This window comes from Argopecten irradians, chromosome 4 (assembly GCF_041381155.1).
Source record: "Argopecten irradians isolate NY chromosome 4, Ai_NY, whole genome shotgun sequence".
Lineage (NCBI taxonomy): Eukaryota > Metazoa > Mollusca > Bivalvia > Pectinida > Pectinidae > Argopecten > Argopecten irradians.
This window is the reverse complement of record NC_091137.1, coordinates 37,499,221-37,517,052: the sequence shown is the minus strand read 5'-3', so window position 1 is coordinate 37,517,052 and position 17,832 is coordinate 37,499,221. Positions and strand designations below refer to the sequence as shown.

The window sequence follows — 17,832 nt, the reverse complement described above, 5'->3', positions numbered from 1 at the left end:
GTTGACTAACAAAAGTTGACACTATACAGAGAACCAAAATACCATAATTTTCAAATTAAGCATAAAAGATATTTTCTTTTCTCCTCTCCCCCCCCCCAAATACATTTCCGAAACAAAAATGAAGTTGATAGTTGATATTTGATTTATCTACTGTATAAATAGAGAATATTCCTTGATGAATACCATTTATATTCCACCTCACGAAATGAAATATTACTGGTATTCATCAAGAAACAAGGAATATTCTTTTTATTACATTTGTTTTCTCGTTTCCATTTACAGACGACCATCAATACATTAGTTCCACAAAAGCTTATTTCCCCATTGTATTGTACTGAGTTAATTACCCTTTCAATTCATATGTCACATTTTTTGAGTGCATTACATCATATTTCTACGCAAAAATATAAATGAAGTAACAATTAAAATGATATTTTCAATATCAATGCTGCATTCCGATTGGTCAATTGATATTTTCATTGGAGTGAAGTATATCACTTTTATGTTCACCATAAAACCTTATATTTTAATGCGAAAAATGTAATAAAGATAAGTTATTATAATTGATGGAACTCAGCAAAGCATTCTGATCTACCATAGCTCCTCATTCACACTCAGTCAGCACTACTGGAGAGTGAATGAAGGGAAAGAACTCTGGAAGATCAGAATGCTGTTAAGTTTTCAAACTCATTTAACAGTGAGATTATGAAAATTCAGAGCTGTTTCGGTTCGGTTTATGAACCTTTAATTTCTTGCACAAAACCTCTTTCACTGTACGTGATGAATAACAAAGCAAAGAAAACCTCCTTTCCTTTCGTTTATTACTGTATTTACACGCTGATATCACAATGTAGACAAAATGAGTGATAGACTGTCGAGTATGTAGCACTTATAGTCACTGATACAATTGTACAGACCTTCCAAAATCGCAGTAGAGCATATGAAATTTGTTTAAGGAACATCGCATATAAAGTCCTAGAAATTTTGGCTTCCCAGTTTGGTTCCTGATTTTTTTCAAGGCTAGCTCAAAATTATCAAATAAACCCTTAAATTTCAAAGACCATTTTGAGAATGTAAATATCATACCATTATTACTGCAAGTCAGAATCAAAACTATTTGTTATTTTTATAATGTTTTCAAAGAATGCAGCAGATTCCTAATGTGTTCAATCAAAACACACAAAATTGTATCACATTATGAATCCAATTAAAAAATTACTAACTATTTAAAGCTACTTCATTTCATAGTCATTAATTTCATAGAAACCAGACACACATATTATATCTATACTCTAGAATAAACAGTTTTCTATTCAATAACACTCATTTTTATAGCAAGTTTCACAGAAGTGACAAATTATCCAGCCAACTTTCCTCTAATATTAATAAGTACACAAATTAGATAGGAATCTATCAGCATTTTCTGTCATCATTAAGTTGTTTCATTACTTTGTAAAACTTTTGAATCCCCAAAAAAATACCATAAACCTTGCCGTTGGGACCATAGTAAAACTTCAATACTGTATCACTGGAGCCACAAAATGTTGAGGAATCATATACACTATTATAGTCAGATAGCCAAAATTTCAAATTACTCAGTTTAATTTTTGTTATTACTTCAAATCACAAATTTTCCCCTGCTATACAGGAATAGTTAACTGTTTGAAAAATGTCTGCACACCTTATTTGACATTTTTTTCTGACAGCATTACGTACAGATGAAGTAAATCTCTATATATCATAACATTAACATGTCCATCAATAAATTGTGATGTGTCCCATCATGAAGTAAAACTGTGTAGTAGTAAGGAGAAATATTGGTCTACATGTATCTTAACACACACCAAGCATACCATTAGTCAACCAATTGACTCATTCATAATGTTAATCGTGTATCAACAAGGAAGTCTTTCTTCTGAAAGAAGAAATCCAATTCAAGTGTTTTAAATCTAATTCACTCTCTCATACTGTAATTTAAAATTTTAAGATGCTTTTAAAAGTAAATTTCAATTAGAAGGGAAACAACTCTGAAAAATCTTAAGCTATACAATTACATTTTACTGTTTCTAGACTGGTCATATTATGCTTTTAATTGGTGAATTCCTTTCAAATCTTTTTTTTTTAGATACCATCAAATGACATTTGACACCAACTAGTATACCATATTATTCGATATAAATCGATCACAAAACAACCTACAAGATTCATAGAAGTAGCAAGATATTTACCACTGTATACCAGGGGAAAACAAACAGGATGTCGTTTTCATCCCTTAATTGCTTTGTATTACGTGACTCTACAACATTAAAATAATCTGTAAAATGGTTAATATGTTAACATTTGGTACTCTTAATTCCAAAATATGATACAGTGTATACATGTAATTTATTCAATCGTGTCTTAATGTGCCAACTGAATGGATTGAATTACAAAATGCTCATATTTTACAAATACACAAACTTCAACTTTAATTTTACCTTAAAAAAATTCTCAAGACATATTTTGTTGGAAAAGTACAGAGCTTGAAGAATATACCAATCACTTCATTTCAAAAACATCATATTTTGTGTAAATGAAATGATAATTAAACAATTATGAGGCAGTACATTACAAAGAATAATAGTCTGAAGAAATCAGCAATTAACGTTGATTTCATTTTTATTGTTAATAGCATGAAACATAATTTGTATAATCATATAAATAATGCGTTACAAAGATATATATATATATATATAGGGTAATATATAATTTGCACAAAGTACTTCCACACAAAAACAATACATTTCCTTGTCAACACAACAATATACAATTTATGTATATATTTTATATTTACAAACTTTTAAAGTTTTCGATTAACCTTCATATTTCTTAGGTCATGAAGAGAAAATCATGTTTTCAATATACACAGTTTTAGTGTTGTTTTAATAAAAATTACAATCATTGCAGTTAACAAAGTATTTTGTGTCACCTAAACAGGATGTTATCTAATATCAATAACAGTGATTAGTGCTGGTGATAACCATACATTATAGCTTCAGTGAAATTGCTACTTTGTCTGCTTTGTTTGCCCTTCCTTTGATTTTTCCCCCTCTCATTTCAATTTTTATCATTTACATTGCACTGTGAAAAAGAGATCATGAAAATGGAAGTATTAAGAAGATACAAACTAGATAGAGATATTAGAGGCAGGGAATACCATTGGAAACACTAGCTACACATAAATCTTGTCGAGATCAGGACATTCAGATACCAAGTATTTTCATTACTAGATATAGATATTAAATTAAAAGTCAGTAGCATCATATCTTGGATACGAAGAGGGAATATTTAATTTGCTAATGAAGCAGTTATTTACATTAAATACTAGGATAAAGTTGTTTTATTTCTACAACTACTTGAGCACACAAATTCAGGGATATCACAACTTGATTCATTTATGTGTTGTTTTTCTTTCACAAACTTCACAGATTAAAAAAGAGGTCCTCCTTCAATGGTTTGAGTAATCAAGAGTAGAAAAATTACCGCGATGTAAATCGGAATAAATATGTTACAATAACTTTTCCATGACTTCCACAACACATAAGAAATCATACAGCATTCATCCAGGAATCAATGTAATATTTCTAAAGTGTTTAAAGTAAAAATATTCCGTGATTATTAAGTATTTCTGAATATTTGTCCACCAACATAGAATTAAATTCGAGAACAGTATTGGTTGAATCTTGGTAGATATTAATGTTGTACAGAGATTAGCTACAATACAGTTTGATTTCTAAATGGGAGCCTTTTCATTTGATCACATACCGTACATACATCCATCCAAATTTAATGACATAAATTACCCTACATATCTACATTAAAACTAAAACAAATTACTGTTAACCAAGGACTTTCACTATGAAATATTTTCGTGTTTCCAAGCTTAACATTTTACTGATAATTTTGTCATGTATACCCATGTGTGAAATGCAAGATAATTCCTATTACTTTGCTACAGGAAGAAAACTAGACTAAACAGTAAAATACACCATCACTAAGTGACACAGCGAGTTGTTCTTTATACAGTGATAATGTACAGCTATTTACACAGAAATCACAATAACAAATCACCACACACATTCCATGTGTATATACACTAAACAATAGTCAAGATTTTATAAATAATCTCTTTCTAGCCCTCCCTAACCCAGCCAGTATCAGTAAGAACACTAGAACATATTTTTCTGGTATAAATTAAAGCTGTTGTTTCCTTTATGAAAATTTCAGAGTATTACTGTTGAATATATATTTATATAGAAAATCCCCAAGATAAAAATTTGAAGAAATCAGTAATATTTCAATCCACCATTAATTACAGATTGCACAATATATCTGGTCTAAGATTATATTACATTTAAACACTTACATAGAGGTCAGGACTGTGTCTCAAAATAATGTAAACCACTAATATAATTTATTGGGAGAGAACAAGTTTGCTAAAAAAAAAGACTCCCACATGACTGAGTTTGAGTAAATGTAGGTATTTATAAGAGAAAACTGCTGCACATGAATGTTTCTGTTCTATAAAGGTGAACAATCATTCAGTGTAGTGAATTACAAAATGTGCAATCCCATCTACCTGGTATATGTTAAATGAAACAATTGGTCGTGACATTAGTGTTTAGCATTGTAAACCCCATAGCTGTTTAAAGATTACAAACTGTCGGCTGATATGGTATATATGTACCATATTTGATGTCAAAGAGTGACGTCCCTTGCAGATAGGTAACCATTAAGACATCATCATTTTGGGAGTTAACATTACATCATTCTTTCCCGAAAAGTATAATGTAATGCTCGCAATCACATGATATCACTATCAATACCTACCATACCTGCATGGGCAGATAACTCTGATGAGCAGAATATGCAATGCAAAATAAATCACTCCACCCAAATCAACATAATTAGCTTTTCTTACAGTAGATAAATATGTTGTCTTCTGATTTAAATACATGAAACTGGTAAAAATTGATTGGTTTCACCATAAACCCACAAAATCTAGACAATGAATTTAATCAGGTAAATGACAGTGTTTTTTTTTTATATATATTGCTATTAAATTAAACAAATTGGCAGGCGACAGCAACCTTACACAATATTACTGTGTGAATTTACATCTTAAAATTGATGGCTTACAAAACGAATGGCTAGGAGCGAGTTAAGAAAAATAAATACACCAGTATGAGCTACATCAGTTTTAAATAGTGCATCAATATACAAATGAAAGTGATGTTCTCTTGTATGGCATGAATTCTGCTGAACAACATGGATTTGATAATTAGAATAAGTTTTAGAAAAGGCAAACTATTGCCATAGTCAATTTTTTCACAAAGAATGAACCACACAATTTTAAATACAATCTAATAGCTGTAAATGTATAGGAAGAAGAAAGTAGTTGTGATGGAATGAAGGACGTGTGTGTTTTACCGGTTAATTTCTGTTACTATCAAAGTCAGGTTCAACTTTTTCGACTTCTGTATAATGCCATTCCAAAACTGCACATTCAAAAATGATGTGTATGTTTCACAACTAGTACAGAAAAAAAAGTTTGAAGAATGTATTATCAATTAGGATATACATGAATCATGTGGACAAAATATCACATATATAACGACTTCTCTCATACATCAAAAAGCTCATCTTTCAGACTAAACACTTGCATGTCCACCGCTGTCAAATACACAAGTCATGCCAACTTATAAACATAGCATCCTAATTCACACCCAAGAGCCCTCTGGCTGCTCAATCCTCGTTGTTCTTAAGGGCCATTTAATGCTTCTTCTATCCAGTTAATGTAAACTAGAATTCATTTTGAGACAGAAAATGTAAAAGATACCAACAAAGTAGCACTTGAAACAATGAAACTCATTCTGCTCAATATTCATTTCATCTAGCATGTTATTTTATCAGCATGCAGACTGAATTTTGTCAGTAAACTAAAACTTCAACTGTTATTTTGAAATATTTCTAAAAACGTCCTACAATAAACAAACTTTTACATTACATACCAAATTAAACTCAATTTTAGTTTGTACCAAATCAATGGTGGAAAAATGACCCAAAAATACTTGTGTGTGAAAGAGTAATCTCCCTTCTATTCACTCTCCTTCTTGCATGTGTCCATGGAATGGATAGTAATAATAGACTTGTACAGTGTGTACAGCGCTCATCATACGTCACACAGCATGCATGCTACTAACAGGCGCAGCCCTCCTTGTTTGGAGCTTGGTCGTTATTTATCGCGTTCCTTGGTGTCGCTGGTTTGTGCTGTACTCCAGATTCGGCTGCATTGAGGTCCAAACTGAAAAGAATTAAAATGGTTTGATATGGAATGTGCCATTTAACTATGAATTTTAGATAAGGCCATAGTTGAAGTATCTCTGGATATTTTTCTTAGTTTTCCAAGCATGATTTTAATCAAAAGTAGCTAAAGTGCTAAACTTTTGACGAAATGGTTTAATAAAACCTTTCAATAAATTTTAATACATTTTTTGATAATGCAAGGCTATTCATGACTTCAAAATTTCAAGATGAGAATCACTGACGTCAGCTAAATAGCTGAAAAAGTCATAGCTGTACAATGAACAAAAGCTTTATTACACAGCTATGACCAATTCCTTGTTAAAGTTCTACATGTATATCTCTGTGCTATTACTGGGCAAACATTTTGACATGTTCCTTTTTCTTCAGTAATCTAATGAAAACCATTTAAAGATACAAGCAAATATGTATGATGCTTTATAAGAATTTGTAACAACACAGAATATATGCAATTAATGTAATAGTTCTTAACTTTAACCAGTTATTAACTTTAAACAGTTAATTTTAAGTAAGTATTATACATCGCATATAATATGTTCTCACCTTCCGTCTTGTATATTTTGATAGATTTTCTTTGCTGTGTCTAAGAAAGCATCTTCTACATTATCACCACTGAAAATATGAATAACACAAAGATCTTTAACAACTGTGTTGTAAATTTGTAATGGGCAGAAAGTTCTAAAAGGTATTGTCAATCTGTTTTTAACACACGTAATTCTGTGGTACACTATAAATGCACATTAGAAACTGATACGTTTATTTTAATTGCTGATCATTCTTGTTCTTTTTGACACCAAACTTGAGAAAATCCTCCCAATACAATCAATCCTAGACCACTTCACCATCTATACATCAGATTTCAGTACTGACTGAGTATTTTACTTTTCTCCTATATTATTTATACATTATATTTTTAAACGACCTAGGCAGCTGTGAATTATGTTTAGCTCTCCTTCTTTCAAATACAGTCAAACCTCGATGATTCGAACTTCGATGAATCAAATTTCTCGCTGTATCGAACTTTTTGTCTGGTCCCGAATTTCTTCACTATATAACATTACTAACTAACCCATGTATGAATTGAAGTTTTATGAATCGAAGTTTTCGATGTATCAAACTTTTTTCATGGACCATTTGTAATAGAATCATAGGTAACTGACACTCGATGATTCGAATAAAAATTTACCTGTACAGATCAGGTGTTCGCCGATACCCCGCGGCATGCTGTCACACCTAGCTGTCTCGCGACGGCCCTTCGCCGGATAATAGGGATTATGACAGCTTGTGTTGCTAGCTTGATATCATCAAGATAATTAATATCACTAATCAGACCGATACCCGGTGCTTTGTTTTTACAAGCTGCGTTATTAAATCATTAGTACGGCAAAGATACAGTTAGTCGTTTTTGATGTTCGCCGCCGCCATTGGTAGCGGTTTGTAGAATTTTACAGAATGGTAAACAGCGAGCCACATTATTAGTAACTCATACTCAAAACTGTTACATTGCACAACTTTGGCATAAATACTGAAGCAAATTGATCATTCTAAATCGAAGTATTTTGTAGGTGTTGTAGCGCTTTCGGTTCCTCCTTTTTAGTTTCGTTTTTACAACGTGTTTTCGTTTTTATATTCATTCCGTAATATCAACCATCGCTTAAATAGTCACCAAACGAACACTTGTACATGGGTTAGGCCTAGTACACGTAAGTCTTGTTTATAATATACATATGTATTGCTAACGATAGCAATACATGTGATTAATTGCATACTTCGTTTTTATTTTGTTTTGCTTGTGGTAAATACAATGATTATAAAGTTTACGGAACGGAGACGACATGTACACAACTACCACAGTTGGTCATGGTAAAAAAAACCATCGGTCTAATTTCAACCACGAATAATTCGAAGTCTCGATGTTTCGAAGTTTTTCTGACGGTCCCTTGAACTTCGATACATCGAGGTTTGACTGTATAAATGGATATATTTTCCTCTACACAAAAAGCTGTTGTGAATAAAAGCCAAGACCTCAATCTGTTATATATTGATTTTTTTAGAGGTTCAAATCAAATTTTATTGTGTTACATGATTCACTTCAGTACGGATTGAAAACTTGGTAGGTGAACTGTCCCAGCAATACAATTTAATTTACTCCTACTTTCTTTTGACTAAATTGTGTCTTTAAAATTTCTTTTATACATTTTATTGTAATGTATAGTTTACTTACGTTTTGGCACTGCACTCCAAAAACATCAAACCTGAAGATTGCACAAAAAAATATTATTTTAGAGCTGTAACTTACAGTTGCTTCGCTTTCACTTTTTAATCTTACATAATCAACATTTAAATTTGTTTATTTCATTGCATACTAATTTGACAGAATTTAGCAACATAATGGAACCTTTGCTTACTCAAACTCAGGGCTCGCGCTGTCAGTCGCCATAGGCGCCAATGGCGAATTTGAAATGCATTTGGCGATTTAAAAACAGCATTGGCGAAAGTAAAATTTTTCATGAACCCAAAGTTTTCCTCCCACTACAGACGTTTCCATACGGTGAAATTCGCCAATTCTAGCCATACACCAGACAATGGGGCACTGGCTTGACAATTAGGTAAACAAAAGAGGTGTGAACACTCCCTGACCACTACCCAGATCCTAATTAGCTGCCTGGGGCTGTTTCCACCTGGGCTTGGTAGTGTCACACGTGTGTATTACAGCTGAAGTTGATCGGCCGATTGGCCACCATTAGAAAACAATTACCTGGCCTTTCAATACATTTTGTGATAACAGCTAGTGAGCATTACATCAAAAACAAACACATCTTACAACTGTAAATGATTTACTCACGTTTTTAATGTTTAATAGGCCTAACTGTCCCCCAAGTCACAAAGTTTGCAATCGAAATGGCCGCCATTTTGGATAATTATAATAGTCGGCCCGGATCGGTACAACTTCAGGAATTCATTAAAAATCATGTTAAAAAATAGGAAGGGATTTTTTTTCCAGAATTTTTGTGTACATTTTTGAACAAGAGGCCCAAAGGGCCTGTATCGCTCACCTGGTTTGTAATGCCAAGTAATGTTCTGAATATAAGTTCATTGTTTCTTTTCTGAAGAAATTTGGATATTTACCTCCAATTCCCCTATTGGGCCCCACTCTTTCTCCTCCAGGGAGGTCAAAGCCAAAATTTATACGAATTCTGTTAACCCCAAGGATATTTCTGGCCAAATTTGGTTACAATCCATGCAGAACTCTAAGACAAGTAGAATTTTTTAGGATTTACCTCTATTTCCCCTATTGGGCCCCGCCCTTCCTGCCCCCGGGGGGGTCAAGTAGCGATTTATAGGATTTACCTCTATTACCCCTATTGGGCCCCGCCCCTCCTGCCCCCGAGGGGTCAGAGCCAAAATTTATACAAGTTCTGTTCCCCTTCCCCCAAGGATGTTTCTGGCCAAATTTGGTTACAATCCATGCAGAACTCTAGGACAAGTAATGATTTATAGGATTTACCTCTATTACCCCTATTGGGCCCCGCCCCTCCTGCCCCCTGGGGGTCAGAGCCAAAATTTATACAAGTTCTGTTCCCCTTCCCCCAAGGATGTTTATGGCCAAATTTGGTTTCAATCCATGCAGAACTCTAGGACAAGTAGCAATTTATAGGATTTACCTCTATTTCCCCAATTGGGCCCCATCCCTCCTGCCCACGGGGGATCAGAGCCAAAATTTATACAAGTTCTGTTTCCCTTCCCCCAAGGATGTTTGCGGCCAAATTTGGTTACAATCCATGCAGAACTCTAGGACAAGTAGCAATTTATACGATTTACCTCTATTACCCCTATTGGGCCCCGCCCCTCCTGCCCCCAGGGGGTCAGAGCCAAAATTTATAACAAGTTCTGTTCCTCTTCCCCCAAGGATGTTTCTGGCCAAATTTGGTTACAATCCTTGCAGAACTCTAGGACAAGTAGCGATTTATAGGATTTACCTCTATTACCCCTATTGGGCCCCGCCCCTCCTGCCCCCGAGGGGTCAGAGCCAAAATTTATACAAGTTCTGTTCCCCTTCCCCCAAGGATGTTTCTGGCCAAATTTGGTTTCAATCCATGCAGAACTCTAGGACAAGTAGCAATTTATAGGATTTACCTCTATTTCCCCAATTGGGCCCCATCCCTCCTGCCCACGGGGGATCAGAGCCAAAATTTATACAAGTTCTGTTTCCCTTCCCCCAAGGATGTTTGCGGCCAAATTTGGTTACAATCCATGCAGAACTCTAGGACAAGTAGCAATTTATACGATTTACCTCTATTACCCCTATTGGGCCCCGCCCCTCCTGCCCCCAGGGGGTCAGAGCCAAAATTTATACAAGTTCTGTTCCTCTTCCCCCAAGGATGTTTCTGGCCAAATTTGGTTACAATCCTTGCAGAACTCTAGGACAAGTAGCGATTTATAGGATTTACCTCTATTACCCCTATTGGGCCCCGCCCCTCCTGCCCCCGAGGGGTCAGAGCCAAAATTTATACAAGTTCTGTTCCCCTTCCCCCAAGGATGTTTCTGGCCAAATTTGGTTACAATCCATGCAGAACCTCTAGGACAAGTAATGATTTATAGGATTTACCTCTATTACCCCTATTGGGCCCCGCCCCTCCTGCCCCCTGGGGGTCAGAGCCAAAATTTATACAAGTTCTGTTCCCCTTCCCCCAAGGATGTTTCTGGCCAAATTTGGTAACAATCCATGCAGAACTCTAGGACAAGTAGCGATTTATAGGATTTACCTCTATTACCCCTATTGGGCCCCGCCCTTCCTGCCCCCTGGGGGTCAGAGCCAAAATTTATACAAGTTCTGTTCCCCTTCCCCCAAGAATGTTTCTGGCCAAATTTGGTTACAATCCATCCAGAACTCTATGACTAGTAGCGATTTAAAGGAAATGTTGACGGACGGACGACGGACGGACGGACGACGACGGACGGACGGACGGACGGACGGACGGACGGACGGACGACGGACGCCGCGCCATGACATAAGCTCACCGGCCCTTCGGGCCAGGTGAGCTAAAAAAATACATTAATTTATGAAAATATATTAATAGTAAATATAAATACATTTTAATCAATCAAATTTCAAAGAAATTTTCACTTTTTCTTTCTCTCAAATTAGATATATTTTTTATTATTTTAACTGATACTGAACAGGTTTGACAATTATTTTTTTTTAATTTAGTACTTCTGTTGTGATGAAAATTAAGTAAATATTTCTTTTATACATTTTATTGTAATGTATAGTTTACTTACGTTTTGGCACTGCACTCCAAAAACATCAAACCTGAAGATTGCACAAAAAAAATATTATTTTAGAGCTGTAACTTACAGTTGCTTCACTTTCACTTTTTAATCTTACATAATCAACATTTAAATTTGTTTATTTCATTGCATACTAATTTGACAGAATTTAGCAATATAGTGGAACCTTTGCTTACTCAAACTTATAAAATCAGACCCCTTTAATTCAAAGAATTCCATTGATCTAAACTGAACTTTTCAGTACATCCCAACTGAACATTTCAGTATATTCAATTAACCTATTAAATAAATCAAATACATGTAACAAAGTGTTGGTTTGGTCAACTTGAATTTGAGTTAATGAGATTTGACTGTTAACATTTTTAATCATACCAATTACAATAGAGATAAGAAAAGAAAATGAAAATATGTTGATGTCTGAAAGATCTCTATATGAGTTTGCCAGATTCATTTCTCACTTGTTTATTTGATATAAGAATGTTTACCATTTTCATCTGCGAACTGTTTAGCTTCTTCATATGTTACATCACGCTGTGCTTCTAAATCAGATTTGTTTCCAATCAAAAATATTACCTGGAAAAGGGTAAAAATTAAATTAAACTTACAACAATGAATATATAATTTATGTAGCTAAAATCTAAGAACTCAACTGTTTTAAATTTAAAGAGCCATATACACATTATTGAAATTACTTTTTCAAACTCCACATTTACTTACACACATTACTGTATGTTTTACAAATGTTAACAAATTTCCCATTAAAACTCTAAAATATTTCATTAACTCTTAATGTAAACTACATACGGTACTTTTTGGGTGAACAAATATGGCTGCTTTGGACCCAGAGACCAGGTGATGAAAGTCAGAGCCATGAGCAGATTTAGAAGGGGCTCTGGCTTCACCTCTTGGATGGAGGATTAAATTGGCAATTTATGACAGGATAAACATCATTTTACAACCCCCCTTAAATTCCTTGTAACCTGGTGCTGCAATTGTATAGGACACCTATGGACTATTTTCCCTCACTGGCCCATTCCCAAAATAGCTGGCAAAACCCATGTTTTTACTGTCTTTGTTTTTTAAAAGTTTGATTTAAAGGGACAATTCAGTCTAAGAGTACATTACTAGAAAAATTTGTTCTAATAGAAATAAAATTAGTTGGTTTTACTGTGATTTGCAAGAAAAGCCCACTGTAGTGAAATGTATGTGAAATGTTAAAACTCACTACTGTCTGCCATTACACATAGTGGTCAGATGTCTTGTATGCCGAACCCTGGCCTTTACCAGTGTTGTACATTACAGAATTTTTTGTCTAGAGCTACTAAATTCGCACCTACAGTAGTGTGTTTACCTTATTAGATGCATGTTCTTGTCTAAAAATAATTTCATCATTTCCTCAGTGGTAATGTATTGCATTTGTTTAACATGCGTGACTCTGGCTTTGATATAATGGGTACAGTGTACATGTTGTACCTGTTTAATAGTATTGATCAACGATTTGGAATTTCAACTATATCAATCAAAATGCTTAATAACAATGTCGTGAAAGTTGTCGATATTTCTTGTTATATGTTTCATAAGGAATGTAGAACAATACATTTATGTCACATTTTGCTTCATGGTTATGTAACAGAATTAGTCTCGATGACTTGTCCCTTTAAATGTCCTTTTCCACATTTTAAAACCATGAACGCCATTCCCAAAAGTAGATCTTTCCTTATACCCACAGCTGTAGTGATACCTACTGTATTAGGGTTTGTGAGGTTCCGGGCGTCTGTTAACCAGCTGCTCAGATGATTATATGTACTCCTCCTGAATTAAAAATAAATCAAAATACTTCAGTCATTTCCATTAGGCATACAATAATAACCTATAGGCTATTGAGTTCTTGTGAATGCATTGTGTTGTATGTGTAAATGTCTGTACAGTATGTCTTGGAAGGCTGCATTAATATATTTGTTTTGGTTTCCTAGTTATCATTTTTGAAGTAATTTAAGGTGCTAAAATTCTGAGGCAAAGAGCTCTGGTAAATGCATGATCAATTGAAATCTTGGGAAGTGGTAAAAAAATGGCCATAATCAAGGAGATCAAGATTGAAACTGTGATTCCTGATTTACTTTTGACCTAATATTTAAGAGAAGTCTTACCCAAGCATCATAAAATCTATACAAGTGTACAATAAAGCTGCATCTTAAAATGTCAGCTTTTGTCAATGAAATGATGAATTTCTAGAACTTACATTTCTTGATAAACTGAATCACTGCTAACCAACTCACCTTGTAATATCATAGACCATCAGGGCACCGGCAGCTCCTCTGTAGTAACTCCTGGTTACTGCTCGAAACCGCTCCTGTCCAGCTGTGTCCCATATTTGTAGCTTTATCTTTTGACCCGATACCTCTATAATTCTATAACAAAATAAACAGTATACTGATATATTTTCTTTATGGTTCTTTCCTTTCACCAAAACTGTGTGCATTGGGAAATTTGAGGCACAGGCAATTATTTTTGACAGGTGCCATACTATAAAATTTGCAAATTACTGTGTCTGTGTACATGAACAAATATGAATTCAACTTACTGTCATCAGAATTAGAATACATCTTGTTAAACTGTGTAACGATTCAGATACTGAAAAATAGCTTTTTGTGCTACACTGATACATAAACTGCTTGAATAATTTTGACTTTGTCAAATATCTTTGATATTCCAGGAGTTACTATCACCTGGAATAGGTCAGAGCAAAACTGAGGATGCTGTACATCATGTGTGCAATAACAGAAAGTTTGGTCTTTTTATGTACATGTATTATTGTAAACCAAAGGAATAGAACAACAGTACACTGTAGTCAACTGGTGTGGCTTTACAGTTGGGAATCTTATTCACTGTCTCTGTAATCTGCAAAGTGTCTGCAGTCCTGTAATTTGTCGTTTTTTTTCTCCTGAACTGCTTTCATTTTTGCTTTGACATTTAGTCCAGGGGTGTATTATAACAACAGTAATAGTAACCCTGGAGTATTGAGGATGATGAGATCAATGTATCTCTATGTTAATTACAGGTAGTCACTTACCTCGTACCAAACTCAACACCTATTGTATGTGGACAATCGGCCATAACTTGAAAATAAAGGAAATAAAGAATTTTAATTAGTATGTAGAAATCATATACGTACTACTATTGCACGATATATATATGAATGTCATTAGAAATACCAGATTAATCTTTCTTTAATAATGGAAATAAATTTGAATTAAATTTCTATCAATCTTAATAATGTGAAAAAAATTAAAAACATTTTTTGCAGAACTGTTCACGGAATTTCTGAATTAGCTATATAATATTATATAGGTTTATGTTATAAAAGCAGTCGGACAGAACAGACTAACATCCCTAATATACTAGTACCATTTATGAAAACACAATAATTTCCATTCTTAATTGATAGACGCTCGAGATTTTATCAACTTACATTTTTTTTCAGTAAATTGGTGGAGGAGACATGATTTTCCTACACCCATGTCTCCTATAATAATATATTTAAATATATAGGAGTAGTTGTAAGGGCCCGCCGCCATCGCTGTAAAATATTCCTGTAAATAATCAAAATGGATTACTTCATTTATTTATAAGTACTAGTAGCTATATAATTAGCCTAGGATTGATGTCAGACCTAGTAAACTAATAAATCACCAGCGGCCAACAGAGTTTAAATTCACAAATATCAAGACTACCTAATACATCTTCAATGGGAATATTTCATGTACCATGCGATACCTGATAACGTTTGCGCGGGACTATTGTTTCTGTTGGTAATGGAATGACGCCAAAAGATGATATCCTGTACTGTGCTAACGTCATTTCCACGGGAAGACTACAAATAGTTACATTCCATCATCACTGAAGATATTAGTCCCGCACAAACCTTATCGGGTATCACATGGTATGCAAATTATTCTCATTGGCTTCTACAAATACAAATAAAGGAATAATAATTAATATTTTGTAGTGACTAGATCTTCAACTTGGACAGCTTGAAATTAAATTCCACTAAACATCTGTATCTTCTGTTATGAAAGTCAGGAAAAAATGTACAGAGCTGTGCAAAGAAATAGAAACACACAACGTCGTAGCTGGAATAATTCAAGTATCCTACTGCTTCGTCAAATGACAATCGCTAAAGGAACAGAGCTGGATGTTGTTGGCGTCACTCAGTTAACTGAGCTGGCATGCTTCGCAGACTCAGTTGCCTGTTATAAGCTATCAATTGTGGGACCAAAATTTGATTCCTGATGGGGTTGAATAACCGACCCTATATATCATTAAGTACAGTGTTGTTCTATCAGCATCCAAGTAAACTGATCCGCAAATAAGTAATTAACAATATGAATTTGACTAACAATAACCTTGTTTACATAATACAGAAACACAATGCATACTGAAAAAATTCCTCAATGGAAAATTATGATTACCGTACTGTAGTGATCGTGAGATTATGACTCATGGTTTAAAATAAATATTATGACTGGAGAATTCAAGCATGGAATGGAGAGCTGTGTTCTTTCACATAACCCCCACTCTCCATGTCTTGAGATCTTAAAAAGTTAAAATTGAAATAGAGTTTAACTAGGAATAAGGCATTATGATTGCAAAGTTATTATTTCTTTTTAAATAACGACAGACCATTTATCTGAAATCTCATGGATCACATTAGCTGCAAAATTCGTGTGTAGACATGATCGCTTTTAAAACGTAATATTAGCTGTAATGCATGCAGGCGTTAAAAGTAAATCTTCTTTATGCGTTTGTATAGTTTACAGCAACCGAATGTAAGCAGTTCCAGAGTCTGCGCCTCAGATTATGTCGTACATTAGTCCTGATGGGTTGGTCCACAGACGTACAATGTAATAATTATGGACGAACAGGCAATTTCGCCCCTTTTAAAGCATGTCAAACACATATCTGAATCCCTACTCATTACTAACAATGTAAATATTGTGAAATATATTGCATACACAAGAAATAATACGTTTCAATGCATATCTGTCAACACAAAATGTCAACAAACACAAAATGGGGAAGTGCCTGTACAGTCAGGTGATGATCCGTCTCGATCGGTTTGAAGGACAGTTATCTCGCATACCGTGGATACAATCAACACCTGAGTAAGGTTTCTTCAATTGTACGAATCTGTGCTACAAAATAAGCTAGATAAACAATAAATAAACGCATGAGTATCGATGACAATGTACCTGCTTTGAATCGTATCAGTGATTATGTTCTGAATCAGCAACAAGATGGCGGATAATGACGTCGATCACAGCGCCATCTTTATGTGTAATCGATAAGGGTGACAACTCTAGCAAAAATAGTCCCTTTCGGTAAAATATTCAAGAGACCAATAAAAATCAAATATCTGTAGGCCTACGTACGGAAGCTAAATGTTTGTAAATAAAATAAAAAAAATAAAAATCGTGTTATAACAAAAATATTTTTTGTCCATTTGCATTCAGTTTATTTTCATGAATATTGAAACATATTTTATTGTTAACTCAAATCACTTCTTGGAAGATCTTCTTGGAGGCGGAACTTGACTCCAACTAGTAAAATCAATGCTATCAAGTCTTCATTGATCTCACAACTAAATCATTTATCAATCACCTTGCCAAACCCACCAGAAAAAATCATCACTACGATAGATTCTTTATTATTTGACTTTTTTGTGGAATGGTAAGTTGACGTTATTCTAACTGTATGCAGATGGTGGGCTTAAGCCTTATGAATGACTTGTATTCTGTCTTTCATTCATTCATTCATTCATTCATTCATTCATTCATTAACATTTGTCTGAATTATAAGATTATATTTGTCATCAGGCAAATGGTATTTGATCCTCAAGTCAAAATAAGCTATATAAATGTGGGAAAGATTATGTAAAATTATATACCAGGTGTCGCAATCAACTTTGGAAATATGAATATGTATGAGATAAAATTGAAATATTCTAAATATATGAGGCTAAAAAGACAAAATTTGATAAACAATTCTGACAATCTTAACTCTCTTTCTTTTGACGAATTTATACAAAAATGAATATTATTTTTGACAATACCATGGTTTATTAAACGCCATTTATGATATATGTTTTTTTCATACAATATTACGTATCCCAGTGGGAAT

General features: G+C 34.1%; 1 protein-coding gene across 1 annotated transcript; it reads right to left on the bottom strand.

The window, feature by feature from the left end:
• Window positions 1–804: 804 nt before the first annotated feature.
• LOC138321552 (ras-related protein Rab-14) lies at window positions 805–17,038 on the bottom strand. The gene is made up of 9 exons (XM_069265299.1): window positions 16,905–17,038; window positions 15,125–15,245; window positions 14,726–14,771; window positions 13,932–14,063; window positions 13,401–13,467; window positions 12,141–12,228; window positions 11,647–11,677; window positions 6,907–6,975; window positions 805–6,343 (listed from the first exon to the last, which is right to left on the bottom strand). Exons 2-9 carry the CDS (start codon window positions 15,228–15,230, stop codon window positions 6,238–6,240), a joined length of 645 nt encoding a protein of 214 aa, XP_069121400.1. The 5' UTR covers window positions 15,231–15,245; window positions 16,905–17,038; the 3' UTR covers window positions 805–6,237.
• Between the last annotated feature and the right edge of the window lie 794 nt (window positions 17,039–17,832).